At 40.6% G+C, this 24,255-nt stretch overlaps 1 protein-coding gene across 2 annotated transcripts in view; it reads right to left on the bottom strand.

Annotated features, from left to right (window-relative positions):
• Positions 1 to 4,902: 4,902 nt before the first annotated feature.
• Positions 4,903 to 24,255, bottom strand: part of LOC307036164 (uncharacterized protein) — a 62,643-nt gene continuing 43,290 nt past the window's right edge. Inside the window, exons 1-3 of one of the 2 annotated variants that reach the window (XR_013807287.1) lie at positions 9,339 to 9,478; positions 7,050 to 7,361; positions 4,903 to 6,844 (exon numbers count right to left, since the gene is read on the bottom strand). Coding sequence is in view for 1 of the 2 variants with exons in the window: in XM_079676240.1 (XP_079532366.1) it covers positions 6,660 to 6,844; positions 7,050 to 7,361 (497 nt within the window). In the remaining variant the exon portion in view is untranslated. Of the gene's footprint in view, positions 6,845 to 7,049; positions 7,362 to 9,338; positions 9,479 to 24,255 lie in introns of those variants that run through there. The other variant, XM_079676240.1, reaches the window with a different exon arrangement.

Below are 24,255 nucleotides of genomic sequence, written 5' to 3'. Positions count from 1 at the left end.
ACGATTGCAGTTATTGACTGGAAGAAAGATTAATTTCCTTTTATTCCTTGCTACGTCTCAAGCAACATGTCATTCTTGTCATGTTTATAAAGCCACCCACCTGCCTGAACATCTGCGTTGGCTTAGCTCAGTGGTTACTTCGAACAACAATTCATCTCCAGAATTCGTCCTGTTCTCTGTCTCCTCGCGGGATCGAACCACGGGCGCTGTCCAGCGTTTTCTGTCTTCCTGGTCTCATGCTGTCATCATGTAAAGGATTCTAATCGATTCCCACATTTTAGCCCACTTTCAAAAACGGTCCCAGTTTGGACATTAAAATAGTAAAGACTTGAATCAGTGAAGCAAAGTTGCTCTGAAAGAATATCTAACGTTGATGTTGATTTTGTTTCAGTAAATGACATTGTATTAAACGAATTAATTTCATAACGTGCCATGTCATTTTACAGTAAATACATTTCCCACGTAGACATGTTGGCAAAGAAAAGTCTTACATGTTTTTGTTTATTTATTTATTTCTCGATAGTCATGTGTTTATTTGGTTTTGTATCTTTTTTATCCAAAAATGTGTCACTTTTTGTTCTCAATGTTCTTTATCCACGATTGCAGTTATTGACTGGAAGAAAGATTAATTTCCTTTAATTCCTTATATGTCTCAAGCAACATGTCATTCTTGTCTAGTTTATAAAGCCATCCGCCTGCCTGAACATCTGCGCTGGCTTAGCTCATTGGTTACTTCGAACAACAATTCACTTCCAGAATTCTTCCTGTTCTCTGTCTCCTCGCGGGATCGAACCACGTGCGCAGTCCAGTGTTTTCTGTCCCTCTGGTCACACGCTGTCGTCATGTAAAGGATTCCCATAAATACCAACATTATACTTTCAAAACTGTCTCAGTATGGACATTCAAATAGTGAATACTTGAATCAGTGAAGCAAAGTTGCTTTGAAAGAATATCTAATGCAGTGGTTCTCAACCTGTGGTACGGCTCCCACTAGTGGTACGCGGAGGAATCTGAAATATAAAAATAAATAAATAAAAGACCGGAGAGGTTTCTCAATACTCAAATTTCCCCTCCTCGACTCCTCTCCTCGAGACTTGGTGCCGCGCACAGGAGATGCGAGCGGAGGACTGAGGAGGGGAACTGAGGAGAGAGGAGTGGAAGCAGCAGGCGGTTAGAGAAATGAGAACTCCTCTCCTCTGAGCGGTCATTTTAAAGAGACGTCCATTAATGATGACAGGAGGCACAGCAGCACTCTGGTTATGGCTAGAAAGGATCCGTCTAATGTAAATATGACGTCACGTTCTCGTTCTAACTCTCGTTGTAATCGGAGCGGCTCGGTTGTAATCGGAGCGGCTCGGAAGCGTAGTCACGTGGCTGAATGTTTACGTTTGGGATGGCGAGAAACTAAACTATATTAAGTATGTAAATACTTGTTAGCGGTCTTGCTGTTGACAGAAGAATGACAACACTGTAGATCAGCAACACAATGGTTTATTTTGTATTCACAGGCAAGTCAACGTTGTTGCAGTAAAAGTCCCAAGATAGCTCCTGCTGCAATAAAATGTATGTTGCATGTTACTGCTGTAGATGTGTTTACCTCTTTTATATCCCGTTGGGTAGTTTAATCTGCAGCAATGCATCATATTCTATAATATCATCATATATGTGTCGCTTTGTCTCTGTCGTATCTTTCAAAAGTAAAGTGAAACAGCTGTTTTCAGCTTTGTGATGATGTATTTTCCAGCTGATCCAAGAGGCTCTTTAAACACCTTACTTGGCTTAGGAGGGAGGGGAATTTTCTCAACACATAAAGGAACACTTTATCCTTCAGAAATTGAGCAACTATTAGTCGAACCGCATAATCCTGCTTTATCCGACCATTTCTTAGTAACTTTTGAAGTACTGTTACTAGACTACAAAGCATTAGCCAAAACCTCCTGCAGCAGAAAACCTATCTGTTAGTGCTATAGCCAAATTTAAGGAAGAGATTCCACCAATACTTAACTCGATAGCATGTCTGCATGTAGGGGAGGAAACTTATACAAAATGTACACCACCCCAAATTGATCATGTTGTTGATAGTGCTACAGATGCGCTGCGAATAAAATTAGACTCTGTTGCTCCTTTGAAAAAGAAGAAAATAAAACAACATAGATTAGCTCCATGGCATAATGCCGAAACCCGCAAAATAAAGCAAAAGTCGAGACAACTTGAAAGGATATGGCGTTCCACTAAACTTGAAGAATCTTGTTTAATTTGGCATATTACACTCAATGAATATAAGAAAGCACTGCGTAAAGCGAGAGCAGCTTACTACTCTTCATTAATAGATGAGAATAAGAATAATGCAAGATTTCTTTTCAGCACTGTAGCCAGGCTGACAGAGAGCCACAGCTCGACTGAGCCTTCTATTCCCATAGCACTCAGTAGTAATGATTTTATGTGCTTTTTTAACGATAAAATTGTTACTCTTAGAAACAAAATGAATGACCTCTTGCCTTTGACCAGTATAGTGTTATCAACAGCTCCCGGAAACGTAAGTTCTAATATTACACTAGATAGTAAACTAGAATGCTTTTCAGCCATAAACCTTGAACAATTAAATTCAATGATTCTCTCTTCTAAACCATCAACGTGTATCTTAGACCCGATTCCAACTAAGCTGTTAAAAGAAGTTTTTCCATTAGTTAGCACTTCTTTATTAAATATTATGAATATGTCTTTATTATCAGGCTATGTTCCACAATCATTCAAAGTAGCAGTGATAAAACCGCTTCGTAAAAAGCACAACCTCGATCCTGAGGTTTTAGCCAACTATAGACCTATTTCTAATCTTCCGTTCCTCTCAAAAATTCTTGAGAAAGCAGTCGCAAAACAGCTGTGTGATTACTTAAGAAACTATGATTTATTTGAAGATTTTCAGTCTGGCTTTAGAACACAACATAGCACAGAGACAGCTCTGGTTAAAGTCACAAATGACATTCTAATAGCCTCTGACAAGGGACTTGTCTCTATTCTTGTCTTGCTCGATCTTAGTGCTGCATTTGATACTATCGACCATGATATCCTATTGCAAAGACTAGAGCACTTAGTTGGCAAACAGGGAACTGCTTTAGGCTGGTTTAGGTCCTATCTATCTGAACGCTCTCAGTTTGTACGTGTCAACGATGAATCTTCCATGCAAACCAAAGTTAGCCATGGAGTGCCACAGGGCTCAGTGCTTGGACCTATTTTGTTCACACTATATATGCTTCCGGTAGGCAATATTATAAGGAGTCATTCTGTAAACTTTCATTGTTATGCGGATGATACTCAACTATATTTATCAATCAAGCCCGGTGAAATGAATCATCTAAATAAAATTCAAGACTGCCTCAAGGACTTAAAAACGTGGATGACCTTAAATTTGTTGATGTTAAACACGACCAAAACTGAAGTTATTGTACTTGGCCCGAAGAATCTACGAAACAAATTATCTAAAGATATATTAACTATGGATGGCATTAATTTGGCCTCCAGTGAGATTGTAAGGAATCTTGGTGTTATATTTGATCAGGATTTATCCTTTAACACCCACATAAAATCAATTTCAAGGACCGCCTACTTCCATCTACGTAACATTGCAAAAATCAGGCATATCTTGCCTCAAAACGATGCAGAGAAACTAGCCCATGCATTTGTTACTTCAAGGCTGGATTATTGTAACTCCTTATTATCAGGGTGTACCAAGAAGTCAGTCAAGTCGCTTCAGCTGATTCAAAATGCTGCAACTCGTGTACTAACCAGAGTTAGGAAAAGGGACCACATTACTCCTGTGCTGGCTGCCTTACACTGGCTCCCTATAGAACACAGGATAGAATTTAAAATTCTTCTTCTCGTCTACAAAGCCCTTAATGGGCAGGCGCCATCTTACCTTAAAGAACTCATTATACCCTATTGTCCTACTAGGGCATTGCGTTCCAAGAATGCAGGGTTGTTGGTTGTTCATAGAGTCTCTAAAAGTACAATGGGAGCCAGAGCCTTTTCTTATCAAGCTCCACTTTTGTGGAATCAGCTTCCAGTTTGTGTTCGGGCGGCAGACACCTTATCCGTTTTTAAGTGTGCGCTTAAGACCTTCCTTTTTGATAAAGCTTATAGTTAGGGCTGATTAGATTCAGCCCCTAGTTTTGCTGATATAGGCTTAGTTTGTCGGGGGACATCTTACTTCTTCCTTCTCTCTGTCTATACCTGTGTACTCTCATGTTCCGATTAACCCAGCTTCCCCAAATTTCTTTCTTTTTGAAAGAAACTGTGGGGTTTCTCTGGAAGTTTTTCCTTGTACGATGTGAGGGTCTAAGGACAGAGGGTGTCGTATTGTCATACTGATATTCTGTACAAACTGTGAAGTCCACTGAGACAAATATAACATTTGTGATATTGGGCTATATAAATAAACATTGATTGATTGATTTGTGATTTGTTTATTTTGTGTTTTGTATGCGCCTGTTCCTAAGGGTAAATCATGAAATATCTGAAAGCCAAGTTGTATTGTTCTTGTAGATGTTTCAATTGTAAAAAGGTATTTTCCAGCCACCAGATGGTAGTGTCGACCTGCTTAATGCTTACATGTATTCTGCAGCTCACACTGTTGAAATGAAATGAGGCAGAACCACCACTGTTGAATTTCGCAAACTAAAGCAAAACATAGACTGGTTGTAAAATAGATGCTAGATGAATAATGGCGTAGCCTCAGACACTTACCTAGTTCACAGCTGATCTTTTTTGAATGGACGCTTGTGTTTACGCAGCTACACGAAGCGACACATTTCTATAATAATCTTGTATATGATCCGTATTTAGGGAAGTTCATCATCGCTTATGGTTTGCTCAAAGTGCAGCATTGTCATTAAGATTTAGACAATATAAGATAAGATAAGAGGTACTTTATTGATCCCAAATTGGGAATTGTTTGCGTTGCAGCAGCATAAAAAACAAGGCATTGATCATAACAATTCTAAAATGTAAAGAAAAAAAACAGCATTAAAAGTTGAAAATATACAAGTTGACCGTGAAGATAAAACATCTATAAACTTTCTGACAAATAAAACACTATTGAACGGCTCATTTCCAGCTAACACAATATAAAGCAGGACAATATTTACATTAACTCCACATGTTCTAGGTCCTATGGGGTACTATCATTACACATACTATAACAACTCGCACACCATCATTACATTGGTTTCAAAAGATTGTTTAACCAAATAATTCTGTGTTACTGAAATAAAGTATATCTTGCAAAGACTTTCTATAATTGTTTCCAATAAAATGTTAAAAAACTGATAGCACTTTTACTTCTGACCCACAATCCTTTGCACAACAGATATAGGGGAAGAGCAAATGGTCACAGTTTGAGGTGTAAAGTTGTAATTGTCTGCATACACAGCATGCAACAGCTAATACTACGTAAACTGCAGTATTAGTACTTAAAGTGAAGTATGGAAAACATGTACATGTAATGGAAAGTACAATTTGTTAAAGAGTATCAAGGTGAACCTTTTGTCACATAGACAAGACAGGAAGTAAGAGACATTTGATTCATTAAGAACGTGTAAAACAATAATACTGTACAACAAATGATAATACTATTTGAATGAAGCAAGAGAATTATGATACTGAACAAACTTAAGCAGTATTAAATTGATAAACAACAATATTATTGATTTACAAATTATAAATAAATAATCTACCTAATTACAAACCTAAAAAGGGTTTGGGAAGAAGTTTACACTTATTTAATCCACCCCATTTCTTTTTCTTTTAGCAAAATGTACATCACAACATGGGGGGGGAACACTTTCCAAAATAAAACCGGGAAAACAAAGAGAGATCTTGAGATCACAAAATAAAACACAGACAGATCGTGACACATTTAAATCAAAATGGAGTCGTAACTGAGCAGCCATTACACATCCTCCTGTTGAGCCCCGAGCCTGTTTTTCAGGTCTCCGGCTCGAAAATGACATTCCCAGAACAAATGACCATAACTGCACTTCTAAAAGGGGAAGATTAATCATCTTTTTTCTCAAATAAATGATAAACCTATGAGTTGGATGTATAAAAGTCAGAATCAATATACATTTATTTTATTTTAAAGTAAATTCAGATTGAACATTGTAAAGAATGTAAATTATTGTGTCCGTCCAAAAAAAAAAACATTACTTATAGTATACTATAGATACTACCCTATCTATATATAGATACTACCCTATCTGTATATAGATACTACCCTATCTGTATATAGATACTACCCTATCTATATATAGATACTACCCTATCTATATATAGATACTACCCTATCTATATATAGATACTACCCTATCTATATACTGTATAGATACTACCCTATCTATATATAGATACTAGGCCCGGACTGGCCATCGGGAGGACCGGGAGGTTGGCCGATTTTAAGAGTATTTGGAATTGGGGCGATGTTTTTTAGCGTCAGAGAGGGAAAATAAATCACATGTTGTCTAACCCTAACCCCCCCAGACTCACGTATTGAAGGGTTATTCATTTAGAACCTCCACCACGACAAATGAGATATTAATGGAGATGAGATTATTTAGTTTAGAAGAAGGTGATGGAGGACAGTCAGCTGTAAAGGGGTCTGTGACATGTCAGACGTTCAGTTGGCGCATTTCTACTTCATCAACACCTTCTTCTGATCTCCTCACCCTCGCTTTTTTATATTTTACAAGTGGAACACCTACACCAACAACAACGACAACAACAACCAGTGCGAACAAACTCCAGTATCCTCTGGGATCCCATGGGCTTTCTTTGATGGTTTCGATCCCAGAACCTGAAAAGAAAAGGTAAATAGTGAGGAAATGACTGGATCCATCCTCATGTTGGAGAATAACCTGATCATGAAGGCGATGAAGAACAGAATCTGCTTTCCTCTCTAGACTCATATCAGACATTATCTACCGATCCCAGAGGATGTCATCAACAACATCTTTACAATATGCCAATGGTGGAAATCTTCAGGAAAAACACAAACTCACCTCCAGAGACGCTCAGATGGACAGAGGCAACACACTTCCCATTTCTCCGACATGTGTACGTTCCTGTGTCGTTGACGCTGACGTTCTTCAGGACAACCGAACCGTCACCATTCTTCATCTCTGGGTCTTTCAGCTCCACACGACCATGGAACTGTGGATTCTGGAAGCTTCGAATCAGCTTTTTATCTCTGTAGAAGAACACGTCATCCTCCAGATCAGTTCTGTTCCACCTAACCAATGTGATGGCAGCATCTGTGGAACAGTTGCAGTGAAGAGTGACATTTTCTCCAGGCTTTGCCTTCACCTCTGTGTCTGGAGAAAGAAAGGCAAAAGTCAGCAGTGCATTTCTCACACATTATACAGAGGGGAATCACAGTATGACTACAGAGGTGGAAGAAGCACTCAGATCTTGAGTAAAAGTAGAAGTACTCAGATCTTGTACTTGAGTAAAAGTAGAAGTACTCAGATCTTGTACTTGAGTAAAAGTAGAAGTACTCAGATCTTGTACTTGAGTAAAAGTAGAAGTACTCAGATCTTGTACTTGAATAAAAGTAGAAGTACTCAGATCTTGTACTTGAGTAAAAGTAGAAGTACTCAGATCTTGAGTAAAAGTAGAAGTACTCAGATCTTGTACTTAGTAAAAGTAGAAGTACCAGAGTGTAGGAATACTCTGTTACAGTAAAAGTCCTGCATTCAAAATGTTCCTCAAGTAAAAGTAGAAAAGTATTCTCATCAAAATATAGTGAAAGTAGCGACAGTAAAAGTAGTCATTGTGCAGATTGGTCCATTTCAGAATAATATATATGATATGTTTTATAATGATTGATCATGAAAGTGTTCTCAAAGCTGGTAAAGGTGCAGCTAGTTTGAATGACTTTGTATACTGCAGGGTAGCTGGTGGATTTACTCCAGGTGGAACTAAAGTCTGATTTAACACTTGATTATATTTACCATCATTCATCCACATCTGAGAAGTAACTAAAGTTATTCAATAAAAGAAGTACAAAGTTGCAAAAAATGGAAATACTCAAGTAAAGTACAAGTATATCAAAATTGTACTTAAGTTCAGTACTTGAGTAAATGTACTTAGTTATTTTACACCACTGGATACCGATGGATCACTGAATAACGTCTATGCAGGAAGAGTAAGTAAGCAGCATTAGCTCTTTAGCAGCAGGTTAGCTCTCTAGCAGCAGGTTAGCTCTCTAGTAGCAGGTTAGCTCTCTAGCAGCAGGTTAGCTACCGGGTGGAGCACCGAGCACACATCGTGACAAAAAAAACAAGCTGTATATATAAAGTGAAAATACACTGGTTTAAACAAACAGTCTAAAAAACAACTGTATTTAGCAACATAGAACAATGGCTCCTACAAAGAAAAACAAAGAAGGCCTGAGGTGCGTCACCATATTGTTAGCGGTCCCTCTCAATAGCTTGTTGCTGATAGTACATTACGTTAGTCTAATGTAAAGCAGCACAAAGACACGGTCAAATCTGAGGGCCGAAGCTTGACTGTCTTAAAACAGTTATTTTTGTGATAAAAATAGTAAAAAAGCTCCGAGGCCTTTACGAGGCCTTTCGACAAGAACGTTATTTTCCTAATATAACTCTCACCTCCTGTAGCCGATTGGTAGATGGATATGAACACAATGAACAGAATGAACACAATGAACCCAATGAACACAAAAGCAGTCTTCATCGGAGAATGGAGTCAAAGGGATTGTAACAACGAGTTTGGTTTCTGTGACTTTCCGATTCACACTGTTCGAGCAAGAGTTAGTCCGCCCTATTGGATAGCTGTACACACGTAGCTACGTACGTACGTAGCCACGTTTGTACGACAACCAAGAAGGACATTTTACACTACAGCGTTTCGCGAAGAAGAAGAAAAAAAAAAAAACAGACCACATTAATCTGAACGAGAGAGATGAGTTGTTTTTACAACGTAATTTCCTGATCATTTGAGAAGAAATCCTTTTAGAATAGAACTCTTTGCATAAGTGAGAAATGGATTTAACTTCTGATTGGCAGCCTTAACACTGGAAAAATATGTTCAGTATTGTTAAAGTGGGAAGAAACTGTTCATATGTAAAGTACTATAACTCAAACTCACCTCACAGCAGTTCAGTACTAACTGGGAGTGTTTCAGAATCAGAGACGGGTTTATAGCCAGGTGGGTTCACACGTACGAGGAGTTTGAACCCAAATGCAACAAACAGGAACAGTTTGTAATGAAGTTCAGTTTCAAAACCCAGCTGGTAATGAGCACAGATATATAAAAAGCAGACCAACCTTTTTTGTGAAGCAGAGGATGGAGAAACCAGGAAAAATATCTCAAAGTCAAAAAAAGAAGATATCAAAGTCACTGACAGACTATCAAGACTGAGGCAGAGTAAAAAGTGCTGACGCTGTTTGGTGGACAAGGAAATGGGACAAAAAAACAAAACATGTAAAACATGTTTGACACACCCTGTCAGCAGACATGCAACCGTATTTATTTATTGTTGCCATTGTTTTAACACACACACACACACACACACACACACACACACACACACACACACACACACACACACACACACACACACACACACACACACACACACACACACACACACACACACACACACACACACACACACACACACACACACACACACACACACACACACACACACACACACACACACACACTTTTTGTCTTTCCACTTGCTGCTATGGACAGTGATTACACAAATTGTATATATTTGTAACGTTGTCATATTCATTAATTGTCTTATTCATCTGTGTGTACCTATCAATCTACCTGACTGCTATTTTTATATATTTATTAATTTGTCTTTTTAATATCTTTTTATCTTTATTTTGTGTATTGTATATATATATATATATGTGTATATATTTTTTGTATATATTTGTAATCTTTGGGACAGTGTGAAACTGAATATTGGTCTCCCTGTTTGTAACACAATCAGAGATATTGATAATGAAGTTGATTTTGAGTGAAGTTCGGTACTTAAGTACAATACTTAGGAACTTTACTTCAGTATTTCCATTTTATGCGTATCATTTTTTATTAGGGATGTCCCGATCACCTTTTTTTGCTCCAGATCCGATTCCGATAATTTCATTTTGACAATTTGCCGATACCGATTTTTCCCGATCCGATCTTTATGCAATGCATTAAGACAAAAAAAAGAAAAAAAGCATTCAAGTTGTCCCTTGAGGTTATTTTTTTATTTAAATTGGATATTCTATCCAACATGGATATAGCTTCTTTCTTTCACAGCAGCATTGGATCAGTTCAGTTGTGCAGCATTGGATCAAAACAAAATAAAGCTTATCAGTACTCGTTAGCTTACTGCTACAATTAGACACTGCTCCCACTCTGTTGCCAGATTTGAGAGAAATAAGCAGGTCTATGAAAACAAGCCCCAAAGAAGCAACACATACATGATGTTGTGTAATTTGAAACCAAAACTAAGGCCTCAGGATGATTTTAAGACTTGAACATGGTCATTTTTGTTTTGTAACATTGAATACATTTTTTTTTTTTTAAGTATTTATAAAAAAATTAAAAAATAAAAAAAACTCCCGATCCCCGATTTTTTTCTCCCGATTCCGATCTTTTGAAAATCATGTGATCGGCTCCGATCCCTGATCACGTGATCGGATCGGGACATCTCTATTTTTTATTCTAATACAATTCAGAGGTAAATGGTGTACTTTTACTCCACTACATGTATTTAATACCTTTAGTTACTTCACAGATGTGGATGAATGATGTGAAATCTAATCAAGTGTTAAATCAGACTTTAGTTCCACCTGGAGTAAATCCACCAGCTACCCTGCAGTATACAAAGCCATTCAAACTAGCTGCACCTTTACCAGCTTTGAGAACACTTTAATGATCAATCATTATAAAACATATCATATATATTATTCTGAAATGGACCAATCTGCACAATGACTACTTTTACTGTCGCTACTTTCACTATATTTTGATGATAATACTTTTCTACTTTCACTTTAGGAACATTTTGAATGCAGGACTTTTACTGTCACAGAGTATTCCTACACTCTGGCACTTCTACTTTTACTAAGTACAATATCTGTGTACTTCTACTTTTAGTCAAGAACAAGATCTGAGTACTTCTACTTTTACTCAAGTACAATATCTGTGTACTTCTACTTTTAGTCAAGAACAAGATCTGACATTACATAGCATTTAGCTGAGGCTTTTATCCAAAGCGACTTACAAGAAGTGCATTCGACCAACAAGATACAAACTTGAAGAAAACAGAATCATAGAAGTACATCAGGTTTCATAGAGCTAAAACATTTCAAGTGCTACTGAATACTTCTATTCTTGCTCAAGTACAAGATCTGAGTACTTCTACTTTTACTGTGGGAACTATATTTTGATGATAATACAAAAGTATTACTTTGTATTGTCATCAAAATACTTTTACCTGAGGAATATTTTGAATGCAGGATCTTTACGGTAACAGAGTATTCCATTATAAGGAAATACAATACAAATAAAAACAATATTTACAAGTTTGCATCCCTGGACAAGATAACCAAAATCCTTGAATCTACACACAGCAAATAAACTCAAATGACACAACGAGATGTAAAAAGGAGATCACACATATAGTCGATATAAAACTGGCCGCTTCAATCTGAAGAGCAACTAAAACAAAACACGGGAGTGTATCTTGTTCTTGTGAACACTAATGTTATCCGTTAATTCCATCTGTTGATGTTGCCGTCCAATTTTTTATTGATCACTTTTTATCGATTATTAATAGACATGCCCCCCTTAGAAAATTCAGAGTCAAGAATAGGAACACTCCATGGTTTACTAGAGAACTATCTGATCTAATTCATGATCGAAATAAGCGATGGTCTTTAGCTAGAAAGTCTAACACTAGTGATGACTGGCTTCTTTTTCGTGTCCTCAGAAATAAATGTTCAGCCCTTATTAAAAAAGCTAAAACTGATTACTATCTGAGCTTAACCACTGATTGTTTTAATGACCATTCTAAGTTCTGGAAAACAATTAAATCACTTCAGAACAAGAAAGTTTCTAGTTTCCCACAAAAACTGAAGGTCAGTGATTATTTTATTTCAGATTCAGATGGTATGTCTAATGCTTTCAATGCTCACTTCAAAAAGGCTGGTCACATTTTTGATGAGCAAAGTCATGACTCTCTAAATGGTCGTACTCACAGCCCTAGTCAAGAGATGAGCTCCCCTGTTTTTGATTTTGCTTCTTTCTCGGTCTCTGAAGTCTTACAGGGTTTGCACTCAATTGATCCTAAAAAGTCTGCCGGGCCTGACGGCCTCGACCCATTCTTTTTAAAAATTGCAGCTCAGATTATAGCACAACCAGTAACTGATATTTTTAATCTCTCCCTGTCCACTCACACACTGCCAGCTCTGTGGAAGCAAGCTCTGGTATCGCCCCTCTTGAAAGCTGGTGATCCCACTGAGTTAAATAATTATCGTCCTATCTCAAATCTTTCTGTGTTATCAAAGATTCTTGAGTCCCTAGTTTCTACTCAGCTAAAACTTTTTTTAAATTCACACAACATCCTTAACCCTATGCAATCTGGATTCAGATCAAAGCACAGTAGTGTGACTGCCAGTCTGAAAGTCTTAGATGATATCAAGGCTGCTTTGGATAACAAATCTGTTTGTGTTGCATTGTTTATTGACCTAGCCAAAGCATTTGATACTGTAGATCACCACATTATGTCTGATGTTATGTTGGTGTCTCGTTTCGGTCATAATGCCATTTGTTGGTTTCAGAGTTATCTAACCGACCGTACTCAATGCGTCAGGTTGGGTAGCACTGTCTCTGACCCTGTCACCTTGGAGAAGGGCGTTCCACAGGGCTCTATTTTGGGGCCTTTGCTCTTTTTATTATATGTAAACAATATTTGTAATCAGATGCAATTTTCTACCTATCATATGTATGCTGATGACACTATTGTATATTCATGTGCTCCTTCTCTGGACATGGCCGTTTCCAATTTAAAATCTGATTTTATCACGCTGCAGCATGCACTTCTTGATTCCAAACTGCTTTTGAACAGTAAGAAAACCAAAGCAATGCTTTTTGGTCCCAAGTCAGCGTCCTCTTGCCTCTCCATTGACACCCTTGATGGCGTCTCTGTGGAGTTTGTTGATATCTACAAATATCTTGGCTTTTGGTTGGAAAGTAATCTGAACTTCAAACACCATATCGAAGTTCTAACAAAGAAATTGAAATTCAGTCTTGGCTTCCTTTACAGACTTAAATGTTGTTTTTCAACTTCATCCCGTAAAAGGTTGGTCTCTGGCTTATTCCTGTCCCAGCTGGACTACGGTGACACCATTTATAGATTTGCCTGTCCCACTGTCTTGGCCAAACTTGACCCACTCTACCATGCTGCACTGCGTTATATATCAAACGCACCCTATAGGACTCATCATTGCACACTGTATAGCCTAACTGGATGGTCCTCACTCACTATGCGTAGGATGCAGCATTGGTTTTTATTAATGTATAAAGCCATTTTAGGAAATCTTCCACTCTACATATGTGCCAGATTTGCTCCAGTTTGTGACTTTGACAACCTCAGATCCAGTGCCTTGATACGGTTCCAGGTTCCTGCTGTGCGGACTGAGGCTGGAAAAAGGAGTCTCTTTTATTACGGTCCTTGGTCTTGGAATGACCTTCAATCACGCCTCAAACTGACGGCACTTGTTTCTATAGCCTGTTTTAAATTGAAGTTGTCAGAAGTCCTTACCACCAGCTGCTCTTGCAGTAATAAGTAGTGCCTTTCTTACTGTCCTAATGTGCACAATGTAGTAACTGCTTTTTTTCGTCTTTTGTTTTCTTAGTTATGTTCTCTGTATTTTATATGTTTGTGTTATGTGTTATGTGTAACGTTGCTGCCTTCTTGGCCAGGTCACCATTGTAAATGAGATTTTATCTCAATGCTTTTTATCTGGTTAAATAAAGGTTAAATAAAAAAATAAAAAAATAAAAAATCCACAGCATACACAGACACCACGAAGTTCTTAAGGAGAAAACTAGTTGCTAAAACAAAACACGTTAGTGTACATTGTTAGCTAGCTGACATTAGCCTTAAACATTGCACTCATATTACTCACTGAAACCAGTGCTTGAATTGGGCCGGTACTCACCGGTACGCAGTACCGGCACTTCTGATTTTTACCCATGTGGTACCGGCACTTCTTACTGAGTACCGGCAAGGTGCCGGTACTCAGTAAAATGCCGGTACTCAGCCGCCGGCAATATACGTATATATTGTAAACGCAACGCAGCGCAAATGTGGGTCTGACTCTGCCTCACAGAGGGTGACTGGCTGTCTACATGACGTGGCCTGCCGACATTGCCACTTTCATACAGATCATACTAAAGCCCTCGATTGGTCTCTGTGTGTCATTCAAGCTCGGGAGGGTGTGTGTTGGTGTATGTGGGGCGCGAGCGAGCGAGAAAGCGCGCGCATCGGTTACGTGTATTGTTGTTAGCATCTGGTGCTAGCTAGCTGCGCTAACGGATATAAGGAGCTTTTTCAACAACAAGGTGGAGGGAGAGTCCTTTGCTGTCAGACTGAGAGGCTGATAACTACAGCTCTGGTGAGGTAAATTACTCTCTGAGTCTTTAGATAGTTAACTTAGTTTAAGTTATCTCAGTGGGTCTCAAACGGTTCGGTCACCATTTATGTAAACACATATTTCCATTTGAGGGGGTAGTGATTCGTAAAATATGCATGAATAATACAAACAAAATGTTAACTAGGTGAAAAAAGGTAAGATAAAGTTGTTGAGAGCTAAAACTAGTCTTTGCTGTTGCCTCAAAGAGGAGCAGGGGGAGAGGAGGGAGACAGGAGAGGCCGATTCAGGAGCCCAGACACACTCACAACTATAAATGAACCAAAAACAAATAAATAAACAAGTTTCAATGTTTTTTCATATTGGATATTGTATGTTATTGGTTATGGCCATGTACTTATGATTTTATGATTATTTAAATGTATACATTTTTGTTTCATATGGGTGTAGTCTCTTTATTTCCCCCTTCAAAATGCACCACATTGATGCATTTAAGTCCAACATTTAAAAAAAAATCTTACCGAGGGAGCATGCCCCCGGACCCCCCTATAGGATTTGAGGCCCGGCCCCACTGTTCCCAAATAGATTTGGAAATGTTTTTAAATAGTAACCCATCTCCATATGTTTCTTTTTGGGTAGTAGATTTAAACTAGAGGGCTATCACTTTGTGCAGCAACGCTATTGACAAATAAATCCAGCAAAATGGCACAAAAAACTGGTAGTGGCCTCAGGGACGAGGAGTCATTTAACCAGCCAGTAGGAGTCAAGCTTTACTTTCTTTTATATCCATAAAGAAAAAGTAAATCTGTTTACAGTTGTTTCATTATGGATGTTGAGAGGTATCCATATATCTCTTCATTTTGCTCTCAAAGTGCACCAGATTGATGCCTCTAACTTCAATATTTAAAAAAAAAATTCATAAAAATAGCACTTTACCACTGCACCCCCTCTAATCTCAGATGCACCCCGAGTCATTTTGTTTAAGTACAGTGAGCCTTTCTAAAATATACAGTAAAGAGACAAACCCACCAGCATTATAGGATATACTATGACTTTGTGCCAAATACTTGTTGCTGATTAAGAGTACTGGCACCTTTTTTATTCCAATTCAAGCACTGACTGAAACCTTGTAAAGCCGGTCCCGCATGCTGGCTCTTACAGAACAGCTCCCTTTCGTGTGTGTACAGCTCTCAACATGCCCAGACTTGTAGTGATTTTCACCTCGTTTTATACTTTTTCGCCTCATTCTGAAAGAAACAGGTGAAATTTACTAAAGTGACGGCCATCTTTGTGATGGTGACGCGTATTGTGCGAGACCAGAGACCTGTAGTTCACTGAGCGGTTTCACACAAAAAAAATTGTAACTTCACAGTTTTACGACACATTTTAATTTTTTCGACTTGCAAAATGTTCTTTTAATTTGACAAACATCATATGTGTCATTCGTGGCACAATTCAAACGGGATCGAAAGATGACTTTTCTCTCTCCATTGACATCAATGTATAATTTTCCGCTTCCGGGGTCCCATGGGTCGGAAGTAGATGGGCGGGACTTCGCCTCTCTATTCATTTCCGGGTCACTACCGGAGGACAGAGGAGTCGAGGAGGGGGATTTGACGAAATGAGAAAGGGCCCCGGACTGACCCGGACCTCGCCACTTCCTGGGGCCGTGGACAAAGTGTTTGCTGCGCCCTCTCTCCTCGGGGGAGAGAGGGGGCCCCTGTTCCCGGTGAGACTGTCACCCGGGGCGGACTGTCCTCCGTGCGCTCCTTTCTGAGTGCAAGCGTACAGTTTGAGCAGAAGCAGAGCAGATCGCCACTATTATGGAAGCAACTTGTCTCAAAGGGACATTGTTTCTTTATCTTTTTTGTACATTTTATGAATTAATTTTAATAAATTGAATCCTGAGTTTTGTTGATTGTTGAGCGTAATAGAGGAATATGATTGATATAAAAAGCCTTAGTCCTTTTCATTGTATTTTTGTTTATTTTGGGTTTTGTATACACTTGTACAAACGGGCAAGGAGTGCTACAGGAGGAAGCTGGAGAGTACTGGCCCAAAACAACACCAGGGAAGTGTGGCGTGGGATGAGAACCATCACTATGGAAACAAGACTGACGAGGTGATGGGAGGAGATCTACAGGAGGCCAATAACTTAAACCCCTTTTCAACAGGTTTGATGATGAGATTACCACCCCTCCCTCCTCCAGCTCCTCCAGCTCATCCACCTGTGACTCACCCCCTGTGACCCCCAGGGAGCCTTTCCTCCCAACTTATCCATCTCACCCCCCCCCCCCTCCCCCCGACCAGGGCTCTCTCTCAGCCCCACTGTGCATGCCCCCCCCATCACTGCAGAGGACGTGAGGGGAGAGTTCAGCCACCTACACTCAAGGAAGGCTGCAGGGCCTGACGGCCTCAGCCCCAGTCTGCTGAAAGGATGTGCTACTCAGCTGTGTGCAGTTTTTCGGCACATTTTCAACCTGAGCCTGGACATGATGACCGTCCCTGCCCTGTGGAAGACAACATGCCTGGTTCCTGTGCCGAAGAAGATACATCCACGCACACACAGTGACTACAGACCGGTGGCTTTGACATCACATGCCATGAAGTCGCTGGAGAGGCTGGTCCTTAAACACCTCCGTACAGTGGTCGCACCATCCCTAGACCCCCTGCAGTTTGCATATCAGCCTCGTATTGGAGTGGAGGACGCCATCATCTTCCTGCTGCACAGAGTACACACACACCTTGAGAAGGCAGGCAGCACTGTGAGAGTCATGTTTTTTGACTTTTCCAGTGCTTTTAACACCATCAGACCTGCCCTGCTCAGCAGTAAGCTACTGGACATGCAGGTGGATGCTCCACAGGTGAGCTGGATAACCAACTATCTCACAGCTCGGCCACAGTACGTGAAGCTGCAGAATAACACCTCTGACATTATATTGAGCAGCACGGGCGCTCCTCAGGGCACGGTCCTCTCTCCCTTCCTGTTCATAGTCTATACATCAGACTTCAGACACTGCTCACAGTCCTGCCATCTGCAGACATTCTCAGGTAACTCTGCCATTGTGGGCTGTATCATCAGAGATCAGGAAGCTGAGTACAGGAGTGTGGTGGACAGTTTTGTGGAGTGGTGTGGTCAGAACCATCTGCAGCTCAACGTCACAAAAACTAAGGAGCTAGTGGTTGACTTCAGGAAGTGGAGTACCGCCCCAAACCCAATTACCATCGTGGGCATGGATGTGGACATTGTGGACAGCTACAAGTTCCTGGGCGTCCACATAGACAATAAACTGGACTGGAGTAAAAACACTGACGCCCTATATAAGAAAGGCCAGAGTCGCCTGTATTTCCTCAGGAGACTCAGGTAGTGGGAGTGGATCAGGAGTCGTTGGACAACGGGTCTCCCCCCCTGCATGCCACACTGGTTTCCTACCGGAGCACTTTCAGCCTTAGACTGATATCACCCATAACCACCACACAGCGCCACAGGAGGTCTTTCCTCCCAGTGGCAATCAAACTCCTTAACTCTTCACCCCTAAGTAAAGGGCACTGAGAACTTCCACACCAACACTATGTGCAATATACATATCAATATAATTACCATCACTGCAATACACTCGCTGCTATATATAACTATGTGCAATATTATATTATTAGTATTATTAATAATGCTATCATAACGTGCAATTACGTAACTGCCACTACGTTTTATTTTTTGCACTACCAACTAGTAAATACTGCTAATAATTGCATTGATTGTGTGACCATCTATGTTTCTATGTTTCATATTGTCTGTGGATATTTAATTGCTCTTTTTGCTGCTCTGTGTACAGTGTACAGTTTTGCTGCTGTGTTTATTGTATTTTGTTACTCAACAATTTCCTTCGGGATAAATAAAGTCTTATCTATCTTGTTCCTAAGGGTAAATTATGAAATATCTGAAAGCCAAGTTGTATTCAATTCAATCTTTATTTCAGACTCAAGGTCCATATCACATACAAAATGACAAGATACACATCAATAAATAAGATTAAAAAGGTAAACACAAAACAAATAAAAACAAACAGATAACAAACATAAAATCAGTCCAATCACAGCCAGCCACACATGCTCACTGTCTGTGGAGGCTATTGCACCAATGTCTCCAAATCATGGAAGAGAACCGAGTAGAACTCTTCACAGGGTTCATTAAAATCGAGATAACATGATTGTCCGAGTCTTCTATCGACACATTAATTTGTACATTATATTTCTTAAAAGGGCTCGACAGGTAGGTACCCCCAAGTTAACAAACAGCTGGCTGGCACTGTGCCATCTTGGTGCCCTCACCAGCAACCGTAAAGCATCATTGTGTGCAACTTTTAGTTTTTTACATGCTGCTAGCCGTGTAGTTACTCCACAGGTGAGCCGTGTAGTTACTCCACAGGTGAGCCTTGTAGTTACTCCACAGGCGAGCCTTGTAGTTACTCCACAGGCGAGCCGTGTAGTTACTCCACAGGCGAGCCTTGTAGTTACTCCACAGGCGAGCCTTGTAGTTACTCCACAGGCGAGCCGTGTAGTTACTCCACAGGTGAGCCTTGTAGTTACTCCACAGGTGAGCCTTGTAGTTACTCTACAGGTGAGCCGTGTGGTTACTCCACAGGTGAGCCGTGTAGTTACTCCACAGGTGAGCCGTGTAGTTACTCCACAGGTGAGCCTTGTAGTTACTCCACAGGTGAGCCTTGTAGTTACTCCACAGGTGAGCCGTGTAGTTACTCCACAGGTGAGCCGTGTAGTTACTCCACAGGTGAGCCGTGTAGTTACTCCACAGGTGAGCCGTGTAGTTACTCCACAGGTGAGCCGTGTAGTTACTCCACAGGTGAGCCGTGTAGTTACTCCACAGGTGAGCCGTGTAGTTACTCCACAGGTGAGCCGTGTAGTTACTCCACAGGTGAGCCGTGTAGTTACTCCACAGGTGAGCCGTGTATGGTGCACAGAAAGCTTTAAAAAGTGATACCTCAACATCTACAGAGCACTTGTGAAATGTCCGCATTAATATGTTTGCCTGGGCAGACAATTTGCAGCGTTGTCTATGGATGTCTTTGTCATCTGTGAGATCATAAATATAATGACCAAGGTACTTCCTCTCACTGAACACAAGAAGAATGTTGCTACTGAGAATACAATTAGGAAATACAGCCTTTTTATCCTCTTCGCACAATCCTGATGCTACTCTTCTTGGCGTTATACTTAATATTAAAAATCAATGCCATACTGGAACAAGTCCTCAGAAGCTGTTGTAAGCCAGCACTGCACAGGGAGAAGATGATTAAATCATCTGCGTACATAAGGTGGTTGACAACAGTAGCACCGATGACAGCCAGTTTTACACACGTTCAGTTTCCAGACAGATCGTCCATGTACAGATTAAACAACAAAGGAGATCAAACCCCACCTTGCTTGACCCCATTACCAACATAACAATGTTCAGACACAGTATTGCCCCACTTCACCTGCATAGTCTGATGTGCATACCATCAGATCCTTATTATGTACTACTTGGGTACCTCTCTGGCACATTTTTTCTTGTAGATGTTTCAATTGTAAAAAGGTATTTTCCAGCCACCAGATGGTAGTGTCGACCTGCTTAATGCTTACATGTATTCTGCAGCTCACACACTGTTGAAATGAAATGAGGAAGAACCACCACTGTTGAATTTCGCAAACTAAAACAAAACATAGACTGGTTGTAAAATAGATGCTCGATGAATAATGGCGTAACATCTATAAACTATCTGACAAATAAAACGCTATTGAAGGGCCCATTTCCAGCTAACACAATATAAAGCAGGACATTATTTACATTAAGTGTGTATTATACAAATATATTTTGCATTGCCCCTGATGATACATAAATAAATAGATAAACAAATGTCTTTGTCTTCATTTCTCATCTTTACATTTCCCTGATTCTGAAGAGGTGTTTTCATGACGGCGTGCGCATTCATGTGGTTGTACGAGTAAGTGCCGTGCGCATACCCATCAGCTCTTTGTGACGGTAACCCATAGTAACCTGTACAGTCCGCCTCCTTCCAGAAAACCAGGCCTATCTCTGCATCTATCCTTTGAAACCAAAACTCGAACAAAAACCCTCACTAACTAAATTCCTAAGAACTGGACAAAGCAAAATACAGAAGTGGCAACAATCCACGAGCCTAGTGTCTAACATTAGTTACCTACGTGGTGAAATGTAAAGGGTACCCCAAACTTACCCAACTCCTCCACCTCCCACCACACACACATTCACAAAGCAGTGAAACACCGGCTCTTCGGTCAGCAGCAGGCCCAGGGTGAGAGAGGGAGAAGGCTTCCTGGGTGCCTCCTTTATGACCGGCCCTGGCTGCTGATAGGCCAGCTGAGGGTGAGGGGATCCAATCAGCCGTCAGACTCAGGTGCCCAGGCAGGTACTGATCAGCTGCTGAGAAAACAGGGAGAAGAGAACAAAGCAGGAGGGAAGGAAAACAACACAAGTACAGCCTGCCTGACACGTGACACCCCCACACATATAAATCCAAACAGTACGTTTGGACAATAAACATTAACATAGCACGAGACAGTGCATCAGCAAGAACACTATCGGCCCCCTTTTTATGGCTTATGTCAAGGTTGAAGTTCTGGACAATCAACGACCAACGCATAAGGCTTTGATTGTGATTGTACATCCTTGAAAGAGAAACCAGGGGATTGTGATCAATGTATAGATTAATAGGTTTTACACTGGAGCCAAGATACACCTCAAAGTGCTGCAAGGCAAACAATAATAAAAATAATAATAGCTTGGATTTATATAGAGCCTTTCAAGGGACCCAAGGACCCAATAGAGCTAAAGCTTATTTTTCAATGGTAGAGTACTTCAACTGTTGTTTGTTAAACATTCGGGAGAAGTAACTCACGGGGTGATCGATGGCCTGTGCATCTTCTTGTAGAAGAACAGCCCCTGCCCCAACTCCGCTGGCATCGACCTCGAGCTTGAAGGGCTTAGAAAAGTCTGGTGCAGAAAGAACAGGAGTGCAACACAGAATACCTTTAAGGCTCTCAAATGACTGTTGACACTCACCGGACCAAACGAAAGGCTTTGAGGGACTGGTCAACGTAGTGAGTGGGGCCGCCACCGAGGAGAAGTTTCTGCAGAAACGGCGATAGTACCCTGCCATTCCTAGGAAGCGGTGAAGTTCCCTCCTGGTGGATGGCACTGGGAGGGAGGCAATTGCCCTGATCTTTGCATCAGCAGGGCACATCTGCCCTCGACCAACCTGCTGACCAAGGTAGAGAACGGTACCTTTTCCAAACTCACATTTGGCAAGGTTAAGCGTTAGGGATGCGGCCGACAAGCATTTAAAAACCTCTCTTAAAGTTAGACATGTGGCTAGCCCAGTCTTTAGAATAGACAACAATGTCGTCCAGATATGCCTCACAGTTTGGAACATGTCCCAATACAGGATTTACAAGCCTCTGAAAGGTGGCAGGTGCGTTATACATACCGAAAGGCATCACAGTGTTCTGAAGGAAGCTGTCAGGTGTCACAAAGGCTGAGATATCAGAAGCACGCTGTGTTAAAGGAACTTGCCAGCTGACTGACACATTTTGCAGGACCAATTTCTTCGATGCATTCATCAATGAGCGGTAAGGGGTGTGCATCGGGGACAGTGACAGCATTAACTTTGCGAAAGTCAGTGCAGAATCTGGGACTTCCATCCGACTTTGTGTCTAGCACGCAAGGGGAACTCCAGGGACTGGAACTAGGCCTTGCAAATCAGTTTTTAAGAAGACACTCGACTTCCGTTTTCATAAGCTCCCTCTTAACTGGGTTAACCCTACACGCACGCTGTTTGATGGGCAAAGGGTTGGTCAAGACCACATCGTGAGCTAGGACGGAAGTTTGTGAGGGAGTGCCATTAAAAAAACACTCAAAATCAAATATGAGTTTCCGAATATCACTTCCTTGGTTATCAGGGAGATGAGACAAGTAATTGGGCAAATCAGACAATACCTCAGTATTGCTTAGTCTTGCCCCCTGTGGTGTTGCACTGCGCATCACCAACTCATCCTCGTTTGAGCTCACCCTGGAAACTGAAGCCATAGGAGAGACGGTTGTCTCCCAAAATGCACATACATCAGATCTTGCTCCACTCAACATAGCCTACAATAGACTATGCAGATTTGTTCTTGGTTGTCCTTTTCGTACACATCACTGCACAATGTATAACCAACTGAAATGGCCTTCTTTAAATGTAAAAAGACACGCATTGGCTTCAGCTGATATTTAAATGCATTTATCTTAACTATCCCCCTTATTTAAAGCATTATTTTGTACCTTACTCGCCAAATTATCAAGTTAGATATTCTGTTCAGATGTATTTCTGTACCCTCTGATAAAAATTGATTGGCAGAAGAGCGTTCATGTTCAAAGCCCCAACAGACTGGAATACTTGACCTGCTGCTATTAGATCTCTTGCATCATTGGGTATGTTTAAACATGCATTATCATCTCACTCTCAACTGGTCTGCACTTGTTATTAATTAAACTGATATTGATGAAACTGATTTGCTCGACTGTTTCTCAAATTGTAATGATTGTATGCATTGCTTGAATTTTACTTAACAGACTGTATGTGGTTTGTCTTGTGTGTCATGTTTTGCATTTTGTTTATGTATGTCTGTAAGTTGTTGCTATTGTTGGGACCCCCTTGAAAACGAGATGGTGCATCTCAAGGGGTTTATCCCAATGAATAAAAAATTCTATATAGACGGTTGTCCCCACCTGGTGAGCTTTGGAAGACTCATTATGGTCATCAGGGGAGCAGTACCTGTTCAGCATGTTGATATGACACTCTGGTAGGACGTCTGCGGCCAGGTGTTTGAATGACGTAGTTTGTTTCACAGAGCTTCTTATCTACAACACAAGGACCAGAACATTTAGTAGACAGAGCAGAACCAGGTACAGGCAATAGAACCAACACCTTGTCACCTGGCTGAAACAAGCGTGCTTCCGCCTTCTGGTCGTAGCGTTTCTTAACATGCATTTCATAGTCTGGTGAAACCTCTCTAATGACCCCTGCCTTTCAGGATGATATGGGCTGGATGTCACATGCTTGATACTGTGATGGAAATGATGGTACTAAAGCTTAATACAGTGTAAACCTAATGCAATGTAAACTGCTGTATTCTGAAAATGTCATGTCAACGGTTTGACTGATTAGGTCAAATCCCTGGAGTGACCTTTGAATGTGTGTGAGTGATCAACAGAGGTTTTGCAAGGGGGTTTTATGACGCTACAGGAAGGATGAGGGGAAGGAAGTTTGGATAAGGTGTTATCTGTATCCCTTTTGCTCTGTATAGGGTGTGAGTTTTGCATACGGTGCCAGGGGGTCTCAGCTGACCAAACCAAATGTTGTTTGTAATGTAACTAAGCTTTGATTTCCTTCTATAAAGGAGAGACTGTTTCACTCAGAACAGTACGTGCTCTTTGGAGGAGACGTCATACTTCCAAGTATAAAGATCCTTATTGCTTTTAAAACGAATATTGTGTTGCTGTACG

Source organism: Notothenia rossii, assembly GCF_949606895.1.
Source record: "Notothenia rossii genome assembly, chromosome: 4".
Classification (NCBI taxonomy): Eukaryota; Metazoa; Chordata; class Actinopteri; order Perciformes; family Nototheniidae; genus Notothenia; species Notothenia rossii.
The sequence above is the reverse complement of the archived record's forward strand: the minus strand, read 5'-3'. Positions and strand labels throughout refer to the sequence as shown.